Source organism: Sceloporus undulatus, chromosome 5 (assembly GCF_019175285.1).
Source record: "Sceloporus undulatus isolate JIND9_A2432 ecotype Alabama chromosome 5, SceUnd_v1.1, whole genome shotgun sequence".
NCBI lineage: Eukaryota > Metazoa > Chordata > Lepidosauria > Squamata > Phrynosomatidae > Sceloporus > Sceloporus undulatus.
In genome coordinates, this window is record NC_056526.1 from 80,902,226 (window position 1) to 80,925,109 (window position 22,884).

At 38.2% G+C, this 22,884-nt stretch overlaps 1 protein-coding gene across 4 annotated transcripts in view; it reads left to right on the top strand.

Annotated features, from left to right (window-relative positions):
• Positions 1-22,884, top strand: part of CELSR1 (cadherin EGF LAG seven-pass G-type receptor 1) — a 194,362-nt gene that overhangs the window by 83,741 nt on the left and 87,737 nt on the right. For all 4 annotated transcript variants that reach the window (XM_042467337.1, XM_042467340.1, XM_042467341.1 and 1 more), the window contains exons 4-5: positions 885-1,000; positions 9,467-9,555. In XM_042467337.1, coding sequence (XP_042323271.1) covers positions 885-1,000; positions 9,467-9,555 — 205 coding nt within the window. The remainder of the gene's footprint in view (positions 1-884; positions 1,001-9,466; positions 9,556-22,884) is intronic.

Genomic DNA, 22,884 nt, shown 5'->3' on the forward strand with positions numbered 1-22,884 from the left:
ATTTTAGGGCCTAGGATTCTTTTTGGATTTGAAACAACTAAGCCTCCATCAAAATGGCAGCTGTGACAAATCATTAAAGCCCTTTGGAGGAGCCCAACATGTATTTTTCAGCCCTTCAAGCTATGGAGTGTGACCATTCCTGGTATAGTAGCAAGCTTGACTTTTAATGGCTGGTGTCACAAGTGTCCAGATAATAGTTTAGTTCTTAATCCACTGATACTATATCTTAGTGGTAGAAAGTACTGTATGCTTTTATTGCAAAGGACTGCTGGTTCAATTATTAACATCTCTAATTAAAAGGATCTGGTTATGGGTGATAGGAATTACTTTTGCCAAAAATTGTTTGTTTAAATATATAAGACTAGATTGTATGAGCAAGCAGTATCGTCTGGTGTAAGTCAACTTTCTATATTTTTACACCTAAACAGAATTTAGAAATGTTACTTTTTGGACTATAGCTCTCACAGTTTTCCAGCCAACTTGGTTAGCAGGCATGCTAGCTGGTTTCTGGGAGGTCTAGCCCAATTTTTTTCAAGCTTTGCTGCTGAGCATAACACTTTAGTTTTTCCTGTGTGAATAGGAAAATAAAACTTGAGGTAGTGATGTCCCAAAATTATTTCAGAACTTATTTCCCCAGCCATCCAAAGTGCATGTCCAAAGCCTTTTCTCATGTACATGGGCTCCATTTCACATAAGGGCAAATGTTTTGCTAATACATTATGAAGTAGAAAGGACAATAGTCAATTTTAAATCCAAAGCTATACCAAAGAATTCCTCCTGTGTGAACCAAATTGCTGGAAATTTTTATGTGGTTTGATTATAGAGGTGCTTGTCTTTAATAATACTTTTTGTGACATTTGTGGTTGTTGTTTTTCCTCATATAGGTTTGCAACTAGAGAAAAGAATGCTCTGCTTCTCTACAATGGCCGCTTTAACGAAAAGCATGATTTCATTGCACTTGAGATCATTGAAGAGCAGATCCAGCTGACATTCTCTGCAGGTCTGTTTTTCTGTCTGTTTAGTTTGCTAAAAAGTTAACTGAACAGAACTTACTGTATTGAAAACTCATATCTAATTCCCATATTAAGGTTGCAGTGATACACACAGAAAATACAGTGTGTACTTCTTTAACTTTCCCAGCTTACAGCCCTCCAGATATTTTAGACGACAGCTTTCATCATCTCTGACCATTGGGAAAGTTGGCTGGGGCCAGTGGGAGTTGTAGTCAAACTTTCTTGCAGAGATGCTGTAGGTCCTGACATAGTGCCTTGAACACCAGTGTGCATCTAAACATGTCTCTTCACACTTGCCAGGTTTCATAGCCATCTTGATTTATAAAATAATTACAGACAAGGGATGCCGGCCCTGCTGCAAAGTGATGCACTAGCCTCCAGCACTAATTTTATTTCCAATACCTCTGGGCCCCATAAAAGCATGCATAGGAAAAAAAAATAAGTTAATGGGTATGGGAGTACTTTGGGTGGGTACAGATTTGCAAGGATATTCCCTGTGCATCTTTCTGTCTGTTTTTCTTGGGGTTTTTGTACTGCATGTTTAATAATGTATGTGTGGTATATTTTGCTGCTGTATGTTTCTTTGAGCAGCACCAGTTTGCCTTCTGTGAAATATAGTTTGCTGTGTTTTCTGGGAACTATATGTGATTTGCCATTTGGAGCCCAGTTCTCATTTCTGCCTTGCACTCTGAGAAGATTTTCATACCAGCGCTTAAGTGCTGGTAAATTGTTGCTGAAACGCTGAGGAAGCGTGTGTGTGTGTGTGTGAGAGAGAGAGAGAGAGAGAGAGGGAGAGGGAGAGAGAGAGAGAGAGAAAGCCTGGCACGCATCCTCAACGTCAGGGAATTGTCGGCTCCTCTCTAGCATCACTGAATGGTTCGGGAAGAGGGAATTTCCTCTTAACAGAAACTTTGCATTCAGAGGAAATTCCCTCTCCCCGAACCATTCAGTGATGCTAGAGGGGAGCCGACAATTCCCTGATATTAAGGAAGCACGCCAGGCTTTCACACATGCACACTTGCTCAATGTTTTAGCAACAATTTACAGTAGTTACCGCATGGTAAACACTGTTATGAAAATCTTCTGAGACTCTTTCAGTTTGCTTTCTGTAAAGAGGTGTTAGATCACTGTGGATTAGAAGAAGCACTTTTGTGTTTTGGAGCTCAGATGCCACCTCTGTCTTATATTGTGATTTTTTGAGAAGTTGCTTTCATTTTGGAACCATCAATTTACCTTCTGGGAAACAGGTGTTTTGTGACTGACCATGATGGCAGCCGTTTTTAAAGAGCACATACAACACACTCAAAATTTGAAATGTGCTCACTGGATAGTTGAATCCAGGGATAACGAATCTATAGATATGGAGCGCTAACTATATTGCTGCTGCTGCAGTTGTTGTTGTTAGTTTGATAAAAGTTAAAAGGCTTTGTCACTCCTGCACCAGATTGTCCATACATGTCCAAACATCATCCATTGTCAAAGGTTTGCAATATTGAAGAACATATTGATTCAAGTACCCGGCTCTGAATGCCCAATTGTACAAAGTATAAATGTTCACAATTTTCTTTAGATCTATTCATGTACTTAAAATGAAGCACTTGGCCCATATTTACCTTATGTTTTAATATTAGTAATCTTTAATCTCTTTTTATAAAACTTTTGTACTTCTGTTAATTCAATTATTGTAACCCGCCTTGAATCACATTGTGGGAGAAAATAAATCTTTGAAAGAAATAAAATAAATACAAATATTTTGCAGGAACAGACCTTGTATTTTGTGTATCGAGTGAATAGCATCAGGCTATTCACTCAGTCACTGGAAATAGAAAAATGCAAAAAGTTGGACTGTTTGAGGTTTAAGTGAATTAACATCAATAATAGTGCAATTGTATTCAGAAGCAAGTCCCACACTTCAGGCTTCAATACTGTACATATAATAAGGGGAAAAGGCTTATTTCACATAGTAGGACTAAGTTCTCTGTAGTTAGAATTCAAAGATATAGCTGTGTTAGTCTGTAGAATCAGTACGTAACACCTTTGAGACTAATAGAAAGAAAGAAATTGGCAGCATGAGCTTTCATAGACTTCAGTCTACTTTTTCAGATGCATTTGGATCCAATTGGCTCATACTGCCAATTTCTTTCTTTCCATTAGTACTAAGTACTCTATGTACCAGTACTAAGTTCTCTGTGTATATCAGTAAGAGTGTGCTGTAAACAAATGAGCCAAAAACAGAATACAAAAGCCAGCAGTAATACTGAGTCTGATATACATAATGCAAGCATGTGGTATTTTGTAAGTATCATCCATTCCTTCTTGAGAAACATTTTATTTGATTGAATGGCCAGATAGTTCTGAATATTACTAGGCTAATACTATTAGTTTATATTTTGTAATCAAATAATTTTACTCTCTAGTTCTCAGATCTCCCAAGTGTTTTCAGAAACAAAAACAAAACAAGAATGAAGCAACAAATTCAGACTGTAACTGCTTTAATAACAGTAGTGACCAGCAAAGGATCACTCAATAGATATTAGTAATGAACAGCGAAGGCTCTCTCAACAGACAAGGCATAAAATCCTTGAATAGGTTTCAACAGTTGGTTGAAAACAACAGTAGACTGAACAGTAGGTTGAAAACAACAGTATGTTGTTCCTGTTGCCTAGTTAAATTAAATTAGCTGTACTATCTCTAATTACAAGATATTGCTAAAGATGTTATGAAAAGCCAAAATCAGTCTTGCCCCAAGCCTGGTTTTGACATTTTTATGTCTCAGTTTCAAAATAGGACTATTGTAAAAGTTGTCATGCAAACTGTCTCAGGATCACAAAGTGATGTGCAGATAATGGCAGCTGTGTGATTTTACAAATAGGAACTTGAGAAGATGAGAAGTCAGGTCCTTAAATGCACTCTCATTCACTTTTCATGCATGAGATATAATTAGATGGATAAAGCATTTTGCCCAAAGCAGTGGTTTCCATATTTGTTAACTCTAATTGGAAATCAACCTATAGTATATAGTAGGTGAAGAAGATTTCTATCTAGATGGTATCAGTTATTTTTCAGTGTCTGTTACCCTCAAGCACTTTTATCTAGACAAGGAGAGGTATTAAGAAAGAGTGATAATGATGCAAAGGAAATAGCTTATCTTGCTTTATGTCTGCATAGCCAGAAACTCTTTGCATTTTTGCAGTAAAACATGGAGGGAAAAAAGAAAAAGAACATCATCACTTAATGCTTGCATTCATCTTTTGCATATTCACAAAGATATTTGAGATATTAAATTTTGCAGGCATATCTGCATGCTTTGCAGTACCTCCACTTTATGAAAAATATGACCCATGAAAACATTTCCTGTTTGTCATGCACTCTGATTTAAAAAGAGAAATCTTTTTAAATCTTACTACCACTAGATTTCAAATTCTGCTTTCAAGTCATTTTTGATTTATGGTGACTCTAAGACAAGCCTATCACGGGTTGTCTTGGCAGAATTTGAAATCTAGTGGTAGTAAAATGATCCCTTGCTCACAGCCACTGTGGATGCAGATGGTATCCTTGGTCAGCTAAGCGCCCTTGAATCGATCGGTTTTTGTTACTTGTGGATGCTGATATACATACCCATTTATCCACTAGTTATTTGCATCTAGTTGGGTAAAAGTATACCTAGGAGCCAGTGTTTTTTTTGTTGATTATGTTAATTACAGGTTGACAAAAATTACAATAGATAACCTTACATCTGATTTACATGCAAATGTAAATCACAAAATGTTTCATCAGTCAGCAGCTGTCTGTGTGAACTGCAGAATGGAATGTGCTGAAGTTACTTGGGTTTCTTTGGAGTTTTTGTAACCAAACCATTCATGATAGCATTTGTAGGGAAAGATGGAAGACCATAGGAAAACATTAAAATAATGCTGGATCATACCAAAGGGCTGTCCAGTCCAACACAATGTTTACGTGGTGGCCAGCTTGTTTCTTTGGGAAGGCCACAAACACAATATGAGCAATATAGCATCCCTCCACAACTGACTCAATGTCCTTGTTAATGGAGGGACTAAATATTCATCTGGCTAGCAGCAGCTAGTCCTCCATGAATTTGACAGGCCTTAAAAAAACAACAAAAAAAACGCTATCCAAGCTATATCTTGTAGTAGTAGCAAATTCTACAATTTACCTATGTGTATTTGTGTATGTGCCTTGGAAATATCTGTCAACTTATGGCAAACCCATGAATTTCATAGAGTTTTCTTAGGCAAGGATTAGAGTAGTTTTGCTAATTCTTTCCTCTTAAATATGTTCTCCCATCCAAGTGCTAACCAAGGCTGATCTGCCTATTCAGTCTCTGCATACTATGCATAAACTTACACACTTCTATCATATCTCCACTTACAATCTTTTTCTTCTGGATGAAAACACTTCCAAACATAGGGACATTGTTCCAGCCGTTTGATCATTTTGGCTGTCCTTTTTTACACCACATCCAGCTCTGCAATATTCTTTTCCACACATGGTTGTACCATAGATTTATGGAAGGACAGTACAGTATTAGCACTTTTATTGCAATTTCTTTTCTAATTCTAACCAACATGTCATTTACCTTGTTTCTTCCTCTTTTTTATTTTTTAATATTCAATATATATTTAATATTCTTTCTTCTTTTTTAATATTCACCACACTTTGAGATGACCCCGTTCATCACATCCACAAGAACTTCCTTCCTTCCTTCCTTCCCTCCCTCCCTCCCCCCCCCCCCCCCTTTTTTGTCATATGCTACTAGGTCAGATCTCATCATTGTAGATCTGTCACCAGGATATTTTTTTTACATTATATGCAAGTCACACACTCTCAGCCTCAGGGGAAGGCAGTGGCCAGCTTGTTCTGAACAAACCTTGCTAAGAAAATCCTGGGATAAGTTCATCTTAGGCTCGCCATAAGTCAGAAATGACTTAAAGATGCACACAACAAGGCACCACTTAACACTTGTTTCTCAAGTTTAGAAAAGTTGGTCTTCTTTACAGTCCATTTTTTATCCTAACATGTTTGGTGTCATCAGCAAATCTGGTCACCACACTGTTCACCCCTGACTCCAAGTCATTCATGAACAAGTTAGAAAGTACCAATTCCAGTAAGGATCCATATATTGCACAGTGCAATTTATTGTATTTGAATGAACAAGATAGTAGAAGTAGAATTAGAGGCGGTTGTTGAGACATTTTCACAGATTTATGGGGGGAAAGTGTGATCATTAATGAAACAGAAGACCAAGGCTTGCTGACAGTACTGCTAGCCAGCCAGTATGTTAGGTGGAGATATAAGAGAAAGCGGAACAGTGAACTATAGCTCTCTAATGCTCATGAAAACAAACAACAAAGAGGTTAGCCTATTCATCATGTTTAAAGACAGGCAATATTTGTGTTCTTCTCTCAGCTTAATATCTTGCTGTATTAACTCACCAGGTGTGTGTGTTAAACTGAAGTAAATGTTTGCATTAATACAACCAGAAATATATAGTAGTTTATTTTATAATTAATTTCCCCTTTACTTTCTTTTCTTCTTCTCCTTCTGTAATGGGAACTATTCTCCAAGTAGTTATTCATGATAAATCTCAACCTGTTCAGTTTGACAGGACTTTGTGTACTTTTGCTGTAGATATTTGTTTTGGTATTACCTCAGAATAGCAATGAATAGTCACCAAGCTGGTTTTACTGGTCTGCAGAACTAATCTGAAGTTCTGTGCTTTATCAAATCCAATCTTTAAAAGACATTTAAATAGGAAAGGAAGGAAGCAATGTCATTCATTGCAGGGTTAGAATCTCTGCAGCTTTTTCAAAGAAGACAAATGTTTTCTTTGTTCCTCAACACCTTATCTGAAAGTCTTACAATTTTCCATCATGAAGAAAGAAAATCAGAAGAATGGGTAGCAACTGTTTTCTTTATCAGTGTTTATTCCTCATGTTTACATTTTGTCAGGAAATGTGGCTGCATCCACACTGCAGAAATAAGCCAGCTTGACACCACTTTAACTGCCATGGCTCAGTGCTATGGAATTCTGGGAACTGTAGTTTGTTGTGATACCAGAGCCCTTGCACAGAGAATACCAAGTGCCTCACAAAACTACATTTCCCAGAATTCCATAGTATTGAGCTATGGTCGCTAAGTGGTGCCAAACTGGATTATTTCTGCAGTGCAGCCTCTGAAGACCAGTGTTCAATTCCCAGCTCTGCCATGAGACCTACTAGGTGACCTTGGGCAAGTCACAGGCTCTCAGCCTCAAGGGAAGGCAATGGCAAACCTCCCCTGAACAAATCTTGCCAAGAAAATCCCATGATAGTCTTTCCTTAGGGTCGCTGTAAGTAAGAAACAACTTGAAGTCACACAATAACAACAATAAGTTTTCAGGGTTACCAGTTGTTTCAGAAACATGTTGTTGTTATTGTTGTTGTTTATTCCTTTATATCCCAGCTTTCTCCCAATAATGGAACTCAAGATGGCTAACAACATATTTAAAACAATTCAAATTTAAAACTATGTAAAAGCATTAAACAACTTATAAAGTTAAAATATTAGACATTGAAATATTAAAATTCATTAAAAGGCTATATACAAACCTTAAAAACAGCACTGCACCATATTAAAAGTGCAGCCCTAGTTGGTTTGTAAAAGCCTGCATAAACATGTTTTGACTTGATGATGGAAGGAGAACAAGGACAGGGCCATCTTAGCCACTTCAGAGAGGGAATTCCAAACTTTGGGAGTAGCCAAGCACCGAGAAGGCCTGTCCTTTGTAATCTGAGCCTAAGAAGGTGGTGGGACAGAGAGAAGGGCCTCTGCAGATGATCTTGGATGTTTGATGGACTCAAAAGGTGAGGGAATGTGATCTAAACTTACATATTGTCTGCATGCAGTTGAATACAATATATCAATTCACATCACATATTTCTAGTTCTGAAGCAACTAAATATATATATATATTGTATGTTGGATGCCATTTCAGAGGAAGCTTGGTGTAATGATTTGAGTGTTGTACCAAGACTCTAGACCTGAATCCTTGTTATGCCATGGAAACCCACTGGGTGATTTTGGTCAAGTCACACTTTGACAGCCAGGAGGAAAGCAATGGTAAACCTTGAACCTTTCCAAGAAAATGCAATGATAGAGCTGCCATAAGTCAAAGTTGACTTTAAGGAGCACAACAACAATACATGCAACTGACATTTTTTGCATACGGTTTTCCCGCATTTATAACACATCTTTACTAGTGTTTTTGTTACTCATTTCTGCAGGCCATCAAGTTAACAGTAGCTGTTTCATGTCTGTTATATTCACAGAAATGGTCTGCATGCCACTAACATTTCAAATTAGCCCAACATAGTGCTTTCTCTAATTGTGTTGGATCGGGTGGCAGTCCCCTGAAAAACCAGTTTTGCAGCACTCTTTTGACATTCCTCCTGGATGTACAGGTGTTACTGTTGTTGTGCTCCTTCAAGTCATTTCTGACTTTTGGTGACCCTAAGGTGAACCTATCATGGGTTTTTCTTGGCCAGATTGGTTCAAAGGAGTTTGCCATTGCATTTCCCTGAGGCTGAGTGTGTGTGACTTGCTCAAAGACACCCAGTGGGTTTCATGGCCAAGCTGGGAAACAGACCCTGATCTCTGGAGTCGCAGTCAAAGCACTCAAAACCCTGCACCACGCTAACCAAATGTGCTTTCCATCTTGTCTATAATGTGACAGCAGGACTGTTTGTGTGTAAATATCCGAAGGAACATGTACTGTGTGACTCCTATATTGCAACAGAGGCACTGACAATTACTTCATTTCCAGACACAAGTCATGGTGCTGGCAATTGTCTTTGAATAGTTTGGGCCTAATGGACTATCTCTTCACATATAAATGTGCAGATTCTTGCAAGATCGGGTGAAGAAGTTTCCAACAGTGTGAGAGATACAACACATTGGAATCAGGGAGAGAGCCATGCTGAGGATTTGGATCTATCTGTTAAGGACATGTAATTTGGCCATCTGCCACGTGACAGATATTTAAGTTTGAGTTGTCGTGTTGAAGAATTGTTTCTGTGCACCTGTGAACTGATACTGAGGTTTTAAAATATTATTTTATCCACTGTAGTTGTTTCTCCTTGTTATATGTGATATCTATTTATTAAATATTTTGAAATGTTTTTATCTTGATTTGGACTGCCCTTGAAAGTATAATTGCAGTGAAAGGTGAGGTATACATTTTTCGAAGGAGTACGTGTTTATAGCTGTCTTTGAAGAAAGCAAATACCTCCCTAGCTGTGCTCTTGGCGCATTTACTTTGAGAGGAAGAAGATATTAATCTCTTTGTTCAGTTTTTTATGTTTTCTGATTGATTCATTAATCACAAAAATGAAAATGTTGAGAAGTTAAGCCTTTAAGATGTACTCTTTTTCTTCCTTTTCCATGTAATGCTTCAGGGGAAACCACTACAACGGTTGCTCCATTTGTTCCAGGAGGCGTTAGTGATGGACAGTGGCATTCGGTTCAGGTGCAGTACTACAACAAGGTAAGGCACAATGTTTTGATAATATTGTTTGTAAACTGAAATGGTCTTAATTCAAGAAGTCTGGGGGCGGCACGTACAACCCCACCACTCGAGAAGACTTCCCCCAACATCATCAATTTAATATGTTTTTTTTTAATAAAACTTTAAAAGGCCCCTCATATCCTTTAGGGGTCACTAGCATAATTTCACCATACTTCCTGCCCTTACATGAGACTTCCTTCAGCTGCCCCAAGACTGTGGAATGACCTGCCAGAAGAGATTCATCATCTGAATATGCTGTCTGAATTTAAAAGAGCATTCAAGACCAGTCTCTTCCAGCAGGCCTATCCAGATTATTTTTAAATTGTGAATTTTAAATGATGAATTTTAGATGTGAATTATTTTAATATGTGCCCATCTTATTTGTCCTTTTAAATTGATGTATGGTTTAAGTGATGTTTTTAAGCAATGATTTTCATTTGTTAATTGTTGTCCCCTACCTTGATCCATGGGGAGAGGCGGGTAAGAAATTATTATTATTATTATTATTATTATTATTATTATTATTATTATCCTCCCAGATGAAACTACAGTAGAATTAGCTAGAAACTTCCAGTTTGGGGGGAAGGCCCAAATAAAGCTTGAGGGGTGGCCAAAAAGGTGGTGAAATTGTTTCCACTATGCCCAAGGTGGGCAACTGTGGAGGGAACTATGGCCATTTCTCATGCCACTTCCGGTCCTACTGTTTCTGCTTGCATCACTTCCATTTTGTTTCTGGCCATTTCATTATCTCTTTTCTTTTTGGGAGACATTTCAAGAGGGCAAAACCTCTGTGTTTAGCATGGGGGCTGGGGGCTTTGAGGCATCATAATGCAGTTGTCAGAGTGTTGGACTAGGACTTTGGTAGACCAGGGTGGGAATCCCTGCTTATCTATGGAAGCCCATTGTGTGGCCTTACACAAGTCATACTTTCTCAGTCTTAGAGGAGGGAAGTGACAAACTTTCTTTGAATTAGGGTTGCCATTTGTCCCAGAAATCCAAGATATCCCAGATTGAAGGGACTGAAAAATGCCCTGGCTGGGGCTTGCTGGGCCAGTTGAAGCAGTAAATCCAGGATTTCACCTCCATTGTAGGCTGATGGGTAGGTTAAAATTTGACAGTGGTGATGGAGCATGCAAGGAGACTGGCACTGGTGGGAGCCTCATCCCACCCTGCAGGCTCTGGTTGCTACTGCACAAGCATAGTATTGCCACCTTACTCTTCCATTTGCTATCTTCTTCCCCTGACAGTCCCAGAAAATGTGAAAGGAAAGGAGGTGAGCAGAGATGGGCTTGTGTTGTGTGATGATTGTGTTAGCAACCATGCTAGGCCTAGGCCAGCATGGTGAAACTACTCTTTGAGGCTCTTTACTCTCTGGGGCTGCTTGGAAGCCCTCTATCTTCACACTAGCTGGGGAGAAAAGAAGGAAAAAAGAGCTCTTAGCTTGGTAGTGACACTGTGGTTGAAACATAATGGAAGAAAAAGTGCAATGATTAATTAATTGAATTGCATAATCAGAATGCAAATTAATAATATGCATACTTATAATAATTTGTATAATACACTAATTAGGTGTCCGGCTATGAGGGACTGGAATATGACAATCATACGCTGAATAGATCTTGCCAAGAAAACCCTATGATGGGGTTGCCATAAATCAGATTGAAGGCACAAAGCAACCATGACTGGAATGTTTGGGAGGATTCAGGAGAATTCAAGTCTGCACTTTAGGGTCCAAAAGAGCTGCACTTTGCTCACTCCTGGCAAAAGAGGGTGCAGTGGACCTTGTAAAGTTTTAAACATGGTGATGGGGTGAAGAGTACAATGAAGAGCTGCATGAAGTCTGCACTTTGTACCCTTGAACCCTAAACAAGTTATACTTAATTAAATTACCTCTCGGTTAGACTACTGTAGCATGTATGATGTAGGGTTGTTACTGAAAAGTGTTCAGAAGCTACAGTTCTGTTCAGTTGTTCCAGTATAATTTTGTTTCCTAGCTACAGTTAACTGTTCAAAAGCTACAACTAATGAAAAATGCATGGACTAGACTGCTGTTTGTCTTAACCTTTACAGCAGGGGTGAGAGTAATGCAACCCTCTAGATGTTGTAGGGGTATATTTCCTGGCATTCTTCATTATTAGCTATGCACACTAGGACTGCTGAAACTTGCAGTCCAAAACACCTGAAAGTGCACATGACTCCCAACATTTCTTTAGAGAGTACATGTTAGTGGTCAACAATTGTATTGGTTCCAATTTGTTTCCATTATCAATTCACATACTGATTTTTATTCAGAATGTCTAAAAGACTACCTTCTTCATTGTGAGCCCACCTAGAATTTGAGATTTTCGGCCCTGTTGCCTGTCCTACCATCTGTTGTTTTATCAGCATTTTATATTGAAGCTACTTTCTGTAACAAAATTTTGTTTTGTCCCTGTACAAAACAGAGCTTTCTCTGTGGCAGCCCCTCAGTTGTGTAACTTCCTCTCAAAGGAGGTTGCTCTGGCTGTACTTTTCTGTGTAGAACTGGACTTTTAAAATTGCCTTTTAATTTGGCTTTTGCATGGTTTTTGCCATCTTCATAATTCATGGTTTGAAGTTGGCTTTGTTTCAATGACCCATAGTAGAAATTAACTTAAGTTTGTGTAGATTCAGATATCACAAGCTGTAGGTAATCTAAAGGAGTAGCTAAAATTTACATCAAGGCTTCGTCAGACCAAGAAAGGTATCTGTGTGAGACCTGAGTGTTCTCTCCATAATGCTCCACCATGGTTCAGTACTGTGTGCAAACAAGGCCATTATGCCAGCCTGCCTTGAGGTGTTTTATGAAGAAAGCCAACTGATTTCTACATTTACTTTTATTACAGGTTTCTTTTACTTAGTTGGTACAGCTAAGCAACAACAGTGCATCTACAATGTAGAAATAATGCAGTTTGACACCACTGTAAGTGCTGTAGCTCCATTCTTTAGAATCCTGGGCTTTGTAGTTTTACAGAGTCTTTACCCTTCTCTTACAACGAATTCTGGTGCTTCACAAAACTATAAATCCCAGGTTTCTGTAAGATGGAGCCATGGCAGTTAAAGTGGTGTCAAACTGCAATATTTCTATAGGGTAGATGCACAGATGGAAGCAAGTACAGTATTTGTAGCTTGTTCCATGTAGATTGCTTTGACACTCATACATTTTGTTACAGTCGGTAACATATACTTTACTTTTGGGTGTTGTTACAGAAAGTAACTTTAATATAAAATGCTGATAAAGCGACAGATGATAAAGTAATCCATAGTGTTTTTGCTTGAGCCATTCCTCCTCATTGGTCAAGAAGCCTGGGAAAAGGAGCATATATCAGCTAAAGTCTGGATTTCATAGTATAGTTGTTGGTTTAGAATTTTAAGCAGCTGCCAAAAAGATAAGGCCTTGAGACAGCTCCAGGGTATTCTTTAAAAGGAAAAGTGATCCCACACACATTAGTTAAAAATAAACTTGGTCTCGTTTTCATGATTCTTTGCTGTTTGTTCAACTGATAGATGCCTTCTAGCAGTATAATTACTCAGGTTTGAAAATGGGCAAGAAAACCATCTTGCAGCTTTGTATATGGGGAAACAATATTGCTTCTAAAACCTTAGATTCTGTGATTATGAGTAAGAAAATTAATTGATTGTTTGAAAAAGGAGTCAGTATGACCAGACTGAGGCACTGCGGCTTATAATCAAAGATTGAATAGCTGGCTTTTTGGCTTGTTTATTTATTTATCAACAGGCCTTTGGGGTGGTTTACAAAAATTCCAATAATAAATTAAAGCAAGAACACTACAGCATAAAAGCAGGGTAAAGCAGAGTTAAAAGAAATGTCATGTCTCATAAAAGCAATGTATGGAAGATTCTAAAGCCTGGGAACATTTTAAGGAATAGATCTTTGCTTGGCACCAAAATAATATAAGGGAAGGTGGGATGCAGGTGACTTTTTATGTGTGGAGATCATTCCAGAGCCAGAATGCCTTCACTAAATAGGATACTTCCCTGTAGTCAATCCCCATACTTCCAATCAGGGACATGAAGAAGGTTTGTTGTGTGTCCCTGAATATTAAAAGGATGAAGTCAACAGAGGACCTGTGTTGAAATACCAGTCCAGGGTTGGAAAAACAACAACAAAACAATACCCCCCCCAAACCCAGGTTTTTTAGTTTAAACTTTTTTTTTTTTGCATTAATCTTTAATGAAAACATTGGAATCCTTATTATATTAATACTGTGAAGCATTATTTTATGTATTAGAAAGCTTGAGCAACCATATTTTTGCGCTTTATAACATTAACAATCCAAAGTTATTAGGTTTTGATATGATTTACATCTTTCAATAAAACTTCAGGGATTTTATTGACCAGTTAGAAGCCTGTATTTGGGACTATTCCAATACAGGACCTTTAATTAAGTAGCAAAATGAATTTCAGATTTATGGCCACTAGCTTAAATTAGTGCTTAAGTGTTCTTTAAAAAGTGCTCTTTCAGAGCTCGGTTGAATTTATGTTAATTGAAGGCTTTGTTTCTGAATGGCATTTTTGCACTATAAAATAAAGTGATTAAAAAGAAGCCACTGATACTGAATAATGGTCTGACAATGAACAACTGTCAATAGACTGTTAAAAGTGAAAATGTTTAAATTCAAACAGTCATTGTTGTATCAGTAAGAAGGTTGCAAAATAGTAATATCCAGACTTTAGAAAAACAATGAAAAATAATATTAAAAAAGGAATGTTTTTTTTAAGTCATTTGATTTAAACCAAGATTAAAACCATGGTTTAAACCAGCCTGGTTTAAACCAACCAACCCTGAGGTAGGAAAAAAATACTTTCCTTGTTCTCTGTGAGGTCAGAAAAGCTTGCAATAGCTTTTCAGTGCATGATAGGAAAGTGTGTGTTGTATTACAGGCTCTTTTCAGTAGGCCTTAATGGGCTGTTGGTTGGCATGAGGAAGGATAAATCATGAGCTCAACTTGCCCTTAAGGCTTTATTCCCAAAATGATTGAAGCTGAGATCAACACTTCTAGTTCTAGTATATATGTTCAGAGACAGTTCATGGGTTGACTCTTGTTTTAACAAGGTCTGCAGATTTTTAAAAAATTTACCATGAGAGCTTTGCTAAGACAGAGATAATTTAGGGATTATAGGTTGTGCCAAGATAAATAGGATGTTATGTCTAAACTTGATACTATTCAGACACATCAGAATATAATTCAGATGTATTGCTTCACTTAAATTATATGCAGGCAGATACTTTGGAAAGGATGTGACATTTATATTCAACTCTACACTGTTTCCATTTTTCATGCAATCTTTAACTCCACTTCATAAAACAAAAAAATTTTGCCCAAATAATATGAGCATCATTTCATTCTAAATTTCTATTCAAACATTTCCTTGCTACATATGTCTCTTCTTTGTTCTAATGAAATGCTTCATTAATGTGTCAATCTGCCATACCCAGTTTCCCTAAACATATTCACATCGATCCCTATCAATTGTGTGTGTGGGCAGAAGGTGTCTTGGGATCACCCACATGAAAGCCATACAAGAAGCACACGGCCCTGGCTGCTTCTGTCCTGTATCCCCGGAGAAGCACATGGGGGATATCCACATGGCCCTTAAGGTTCAGAGCACCTTACAGCTTCCCCCCTCAACCAGTGTAATGGCGAAGAAAGTGAAAAACCCAGTAGTGGACAGGGAGGAGCAAAGAAAATTTAGATGAAGAGAGGGAAAATAATTCAAAAAGACTTAGTGAGATCGTTTTCATGAAAGAATGATCAGAAGGAAGCAAATGGAGGGGTGATCTGACATTATGTAGCCTTTGGTGCTGTCTCACCCTCAGTATCCCAGCACTTTACACTGCACACAAGAGAATCCAGTCTCCTTTTCCTTGTGGCCATCAAAAGGTGGTCCTTCTCCCAAAGTGCTGTATGCTGCACAGGTCCAGAACCCTATTGTTCACATAGCATTCTGTTAAAAACAACAACAATCCAAGCTGGTGTCGCTTATAGCTGCAGTTCTACTAAACTTATTTATACTCAAAATGTCACCTCAGTGGATAACTAACCATTGGATAATTTCAATATCAATTTGACTTGTCTTACTGTACTGTTGAATAACTATGTTAAAAGCTACCTTTTAAATATCTTGATAGAATTTTGGCTCTTTTGTCTTCAGTTGTTGGGATATTCTCAGTACAGTCGGCCCTTCTTATACACTGATTTTTTATACACAGATTCAAGCATCCACGGTTTGAAAATGTTCAAAAAAAGTATAAATTTCAAATATCAAACCTTGATTTTCCATTATTTATTCACAAGATGTGTTTCGATTCTGTTTTAAAGTCATCTTTAAAATCTGTGTCTGGGGCTCTGTCTACATATGCGAAATGAACCAGCCTCCCCTCTTTCTCTTGGTGTGTTGTTCGGATGATGCTGAACCCAATCCCCAAGTCTGAGGATAGACTGGATAATGTCTGCCCCTTTCAGTGCCAAAGATGGGCATACCCCTCTTAAAACAGAGTAAGAAACCTCCCTGTTTGCTTCATCCCAATGCCAGACGGCTGTTTAAGATGCGTCCCACTATGCCCATGGTGTGGCAGCAGCAGTGGCAAGTTGCTCATTCAGAGGTCAGAACAAGGAGCCCAGTGTTTCAGTTTTAGTTAGTTTCAGTTAGTCTCAAAGGTGCTACAAGACCTCTTTACATACAGATTTTACAGACTAACAAAGCTGTATCTTTGAATTCTACCATCTGAGACAGCTGGTGTCTATACTGAATGGGCAGGTTTGTATGGGCTGTATTGCCTTTCTGTTATTATTTCTGTTGCTAAATTCCAGACTGAAATCTTAAGTGATCTATTTCAGATCACTAAGAGATTGACCAGTCAGTCTTGATCTACCTTCTGTCTATTGCACTATAATGTATCTGAACTTCCATAAAGTCTAGACAGTAGTGATGGTCATATTGTTACCATATTAATCTTGCTACATTCCTCTTTATTTAATTATTTACGCTTGTAACAACCTATTTTCAAATGGAGGTTACGACTGCTTTTTAAATGTGTTTGAAATTCAAAGAAGTAGCACCTTTAAGACTAACTGGATTTTATTTTTGCATGAGCTTTCATAGAGATAAAACCCACTTCTTTGGATGCTTACAGTGTTAATAAATGCTCAGGTATAAAGCATATATATATACAGTTGTGGAAGTGGGGTGGAATGTAATAAGATCCAGAAGGATGCAAATCACAATCCATGCCCCAAAATTTTCAAAGGGCTGCATATTGAGGTACACGTCTTTCAGATACAGGTCTGTCAGGAAATCAATTGTGTAAATGATCCGATATATCCATAATAGCTTTGTAAGTAGCCAGTGTCTTTATTTTTCTCCATAAAATTTAAAGTAATTAAGGTGTATGTTTTAGTGATTCCTTCAACATAAGTGCAACTTCATGAAAGTGAATTTCTCTCCCTGAAACCAACTCTTTAAAGACTGCAGATTTGCATTCTCTATCAAAGATTACAGAATATTTTTAAATTCCAGTGTTATTTCTACTCTGGATGAATGTTACTGTAAAATTAAAAGCTGCACAAGTATCTTTGACTTATTATACCACCTGCAAAGCATCTTAAAAGAAAACAGGACTTTGATTGATTTTGTAGATTGATTTTGAAATTAAAATCTTTGATGTTGTTCCAGATCCCTTTCCTGTAAAATGTGTTATCTTTAATCAACTGACTAAATTATCTCTCTTTTTAAATACAGAATGAAGCTTTCTCCAAAATTAAATTGAGCATGTCTTTTTCGTGGGAAATGCCCAGTCATATTACACTCAGTTACACACACACACACACACACACACAGAGAGAGAGAGAGAGAGAGAGAGAGAGAGAGAATTACACAATGTGAACAAATCTTAACAACTACGTCCCCTTAAAGAAAATGTAAGGTGTGGCCTTTTTAATTCCAGTGGGATATTTGAGGGCTAGAAGAATTCTGTAGTTTTTTAGTTGGTAGGTAATGTCTTAGAAGCCTTTGACAGGCTAATTGAGCCCTTTGTTTTGAACAAAGCATAAAGAAAAATAGCTGAACCTCTGCAGTCTCTCATGTGGCAACATAACATGTCCTGCAGTCCTGGCTGCCTCTGCAGCTGAAAGATAGATTATCTCATTTCCTTCTTGAAAACAGGTTTTGTATAATGATAGCAACCACCTGTTATGTGACCACAATCATACTGTACTCTGAGATGATAATTGACTCCACTGTGCGCCAGTCTCTCGCTATCTTGCCGTTATCCTCTGGAAAATAGAACTCACTAAACGTCCTAGGTAAACTCCACTTTAATCATTTAGATGGTAATCTCAAAATAGTTGTTATTCCAGAGTTATTAATAGTAGTGATATTTATGGTTTGGCTTTAAGGTGCCTGAAAAATGATTGAAGTTCCTACAGTCAGAAATGCTTTTTAACAAGAGGTGATTCTTTTATCAGTTTGCAAAAATAGATGGCTACTTCTTAAATTTCAGCCACAGTCAGGTATGAAAACAAATAAATGGTATTGATTTAAGGCCAGTCACACCTTTATCATATGAGAAAATCACAATTCAGAGGCTCCTAGGTCTTATGGCAACCACCAAGACTGTCAGTCAGGACATTGTCCTCTGTATTTTCTTTTCACTACCACCTTCAGATCCTCAAAGATCCTTGTGGTGTCTAGATGTGAGAAGGCACAGGCCTTTTACATTTAGCATACAACAGTATTTTGTTGCTCCAACAGACTATTTGTTTGTTATGTTGGCCTAAAAAAAGGGGACAACAGGTGTCTTCACAATGATTCTCCAAATGGATGATACAGTTAGACTCGCTTATGAAATGGCTAACCAGTTTATATCTGGTTGGACTACAAGAACATTCCAGCAGGGCAGTGGCTTATTTGTCAGTGTGACTTTGCTGAGTTCCCCTGCCTGAGCTATGCAAAGCCATCACCTAGTTAATCACAGCTGTGACCGTTTATACAACATTATAGACTGGACTGCAGACCCAAGATGGATGCCTAGTTTGAGCATTATGTGCTTTCTTCTGTTTTTTCAGTGACTGACCCACCAACTTCTGGTTAGCTTCACAGTTACCCATTTGTGTCAGGCACTGAGACCATGAAGAAGAAGAAGAGGTTGCTTACCTGTAACTGAGGTGCTTTGAGTAGTCATCCGTGTTCACACAAACCCTCCCTATCTCTCCTCTTTCAGGTCCCTGTATATTTCACGGTGTATTTGGAAACTGGAGGGATAGTAGCTTAGTGGACTGGGACATGTGCAGTAGACAGAAGGGAACAGGATTTCCCAGCAAGCTATTTAGCTCTAGAACATTCTGACTGGAGTCACTATGCAGGTGCAAAACACATTTGTGTGGGGGTACAGTTGACCACTCAAAGGACCAGTTAAGCAACTTGGTTTTCTTCAGCTTTGTATAATCTATTTTGAATAAGAGATGTTACCCAAGTTCTCATCCAAAAGCATTTGATGTCACTTGATAATAATTGTTCAAAAAGGCCAACAAATTTGTGACGTTAAACCTAGGGCCTTTGCTTGCAAAGCATTTGTTTTGCCAATGAGTTAAAGTCAATCAATCAATCAATCAATCTTTATTAATGCTTAAGCCAAAGGCCATTCGCATGATAAAATATAAAACCAATGACAGCAATTCAGAATTATAAAATATTCCATCAAATAACATCCAAATTTAATACATAATATGCTTCCAGTCAATTAAATAAGACAACGTTAAAAAACCACTCACCCACCTTTGTAGTTGTAGCTGAGAGCAGTGTGGTGTAGTGGTTTGAGCACTGAACTAGGACTCTGGTGACTAGGGATCTGCTGGACAACTTCAACAGGAAAGAAGAAACGCTTAAAGTAAACAAGGGGGCTTGACCGTTTTGCTTCGGATCATTGCCGTGGTGACCAGACGCTGCAGCAACGATTCACACCCTCTCGGGAGCAAAAAGAACTTGCCAAATGCAGTTACTCGGAAGGAGCGCCTTGCGTGGAGTGCCGTTTGGGTGCTCTGATGCCCATGCATCATCATGGTATGCCCCATGTTGATGGGTGCATGCCAACATGGCGCACAGGTGACAGAAGTAGGGCTGGGCGTGTGTGGACGCCCAGCCCAACTGAGTTCTACTTTCAGCCCCAAGCTGGCACGAAGTGCCGGTCTATTTAGGGCCAAAATTTGGCTACCAGTCCTGAAAAAAACAAAATCAAGACCCAGCCCATGAAATGAAAACCACCCAGGATCAGGGGGGTTTCTCAGCAGATAAGGGATCATTAATTAAATAGACACTCTGAGGCCTTGCCATTCAACAACAGACCAAAACAGAGATTACAATGCAAATCACTTCCTCTTAACCAAAGGTCACACTGTGTGTGTGTGTGTGTGTATGTGTGTGTGTTTATACCAACTCACTCCCATGCCAGCATTCTCTGAAGTTGCCAGTCTCAGATGCTGGTGAAACATCAGGAATAAACTCTTCCAGAACATGGCCACATAGTCTGAAAACCCCACAAAAACTATAATTAAGATTTTGCAAACATATTTGTAAATTTACAGATTTGTTTGTTAGAAATGAGCTGCAGTGAGTTTGGAGGAGCTTACTTCCTAGTGAATGTGTTTAGAGCCACAGCTGTTTATGTTTTAGACAACATAAGGCATGTTCTAAAAAGCCATTCTAGCATAGTGGACTGCCCTATACCCTGTGTATATTATGCAGGGTGTGCAAGTTGTTTATCTGTAACGTCATCCCCTAGATTAAGATCCAGAAGTATATAATACTTTGTCCAGTGTAAGCAGAATCAAAACTTTTTTCGCCTCCCACTAGAACCCTCTGTGCTGCCAAATACTTGATCCATACATTTTCGCAGTCCTACAGAACAGATTTATAGAGCACAGTGGGGGACGTTCTGCAGGAATGAAAGAGTAGTATCACCAATTCTGGACAAAGTACATTGAATCCTGCTCATAGTGCTTCCATGATATGTGGAAACTATAAAGTGGGCTAGCAACATGATATTTTTGATCTCAGTGAGGTGAAACTTACGTGGAAAGGGCATACACAATTGCTTCCAGGAATTAATTTAAATATTACTATAACAGACTTATAGAGATCATGAAAGACACACAGAGGAACATTAAAAAAAAACCCAAATTCTGTCTCCTTCATTCAGTATGAACATTTGAAAGGGCTATAGATGTGCTGAGAAAATTTTGTTTAGTATTTTTGCCATTTGTGGTTCAGTTGTCACTAATAGCTATTATACTCAGATGCAGAGAGAGATAGAATTCAAGATATTAAATCCTGATGGGTACAGAACTAATTCATTAAAGGATTGAGTGGGATTATCTGTATAAACAGTATCATTGGAGAAGATTATTGTAACAAGACTGTGACTGAAAATAACATCTGTTTCAGTGTGAATTGAATATACATGTGGATTTTATGAATTGCAGATCAACTGTCACTATACATTATAACATGTTGTTAAGTTTCATAAGGTAGTCACTTTTGAAAAATTCAATTCTTGGTAAATTTGAAATGAGTGTCTAACAGTATATCACATATAGTGTGCTTGTGAGATTGTCTTTCTACAGTATTCTATACTGTGCACCTGGTCTCTGTTGTGCAGCTTTACAACTCTAATGGTACTAGCATTTGTGCAGCCAAAGCATCTTTGAAAGAGTATCCTATGTATATATTGCTAAGAGTAATATTATTTAATAAGATGACAAGTATAACCATTACAAAAGGTAAGCTGGCAGACAAGTATATCCACAAGTCAAATGTGGTTAAGCATGCTAGTCTTTTCCAGTCTCTGCCCGCTCCTTATTTGCCACATATTGTCTTGTTCAATCTGGTGAAAAAGAAAAGTGTATCTCTAATAACACTAATATGCAAATACATATGTGTGGATCTTTATGAACACTATAAACTGAATGTAATTAATTTGTAAGCATATACAGTTATTTTAGCAGAGGCCTATGGCTGTGGTTTTGAAGATTTCTGGAAATGTGAGTTTCAAAATATGTGCCACATGTGTTGAAACAGATACAACAGGATCAGTGCATCTATGTCAGAGAAAGGACATAAGACTCAGATGATCCCAATAATCTGCCTCTGCATACAAATCTCTTTCATTCTTCATTCTTGATGCTCAGGACATTGGGGTTTTATGATGGCAGATGCCTGACCTAGACAGTCGGAGAATTATATGGGGCAGAAGGAGCCCAGGAATATTAAGTGATCTAAATGTCTGTCTCTCTGACATCATACTGGTCAAGTGACCTGTCGCCCAGTAAACATCAACAAATTCATATTTTCATATAATAGAAATGAACCAAAATGTTTCCAGGGCTTTCAAATGTGGATGTTGCAAATCATAAACGTTACAATGCTTAAGCAAAGTTTGGAAACTTGGAGGGTTTGTGGGGCGGGCTTTTTGAAACTATTTGGGAAAAGCTCCTGCTTTTCTTGTCTGGAACAGCTTGAATGGAGCTCTTCAGTTACACAAAGCTCAGATGCAGGTCAAGTGATGTAGCTAAAAAGCAAATTCATTGGCTCTTTGTACACAATGCCCTTGGTTCTGCAGGGGGGCTTGCATGTTTAATTTACCCTCTCCATAGAGGGGCCCAAGTGTTTTTGTCTGTGTTAATGATATGCTAGCTGGTCAACCATATAATGGTCTCAGATGAGATTTTTGAATGAAGTCTGCTGCATTAGAAGAATATTGCACTTCTTATTTGGAGAAAATCTGCCTCGGTTCTACAGATGACTCTATGAATATTTATTGGAGTTTTATGCTACAGACCACGACTGTGACATCAAAGCATAAGAACAACACATGCAGACATATTGTCCTAAGTATATCACATAGTTTGAAACAGTTGCTGGTGCATCAGTTGTGTTGTGGGACAACAGCAGCAACTATGCAGCCTAGCAACTGTAGTTCGCACCTAACTTAGTGAAACCTGCAGACACAAGACCACAAATTTGGATTTAGTCAAACCAATTAGTCCATCTAGCCTGGCTTCAGCAATACAAGGTTCCAGGTGGAATCCTTTCATAGCTCTACCTCAAGATCCCTAGTATTCTCTGGTGGTCTTCCATCCAGTTACTAAACAGCCCTGACCCTGCTTAGCAGTCAAAATCAGACAAGACAGAATGTATTCATGGCCTCCATGATATCCTTACTGTCTCCAGTGAATTACATATAAAATGGGAAGAAGCAAGCAAGACCCAAT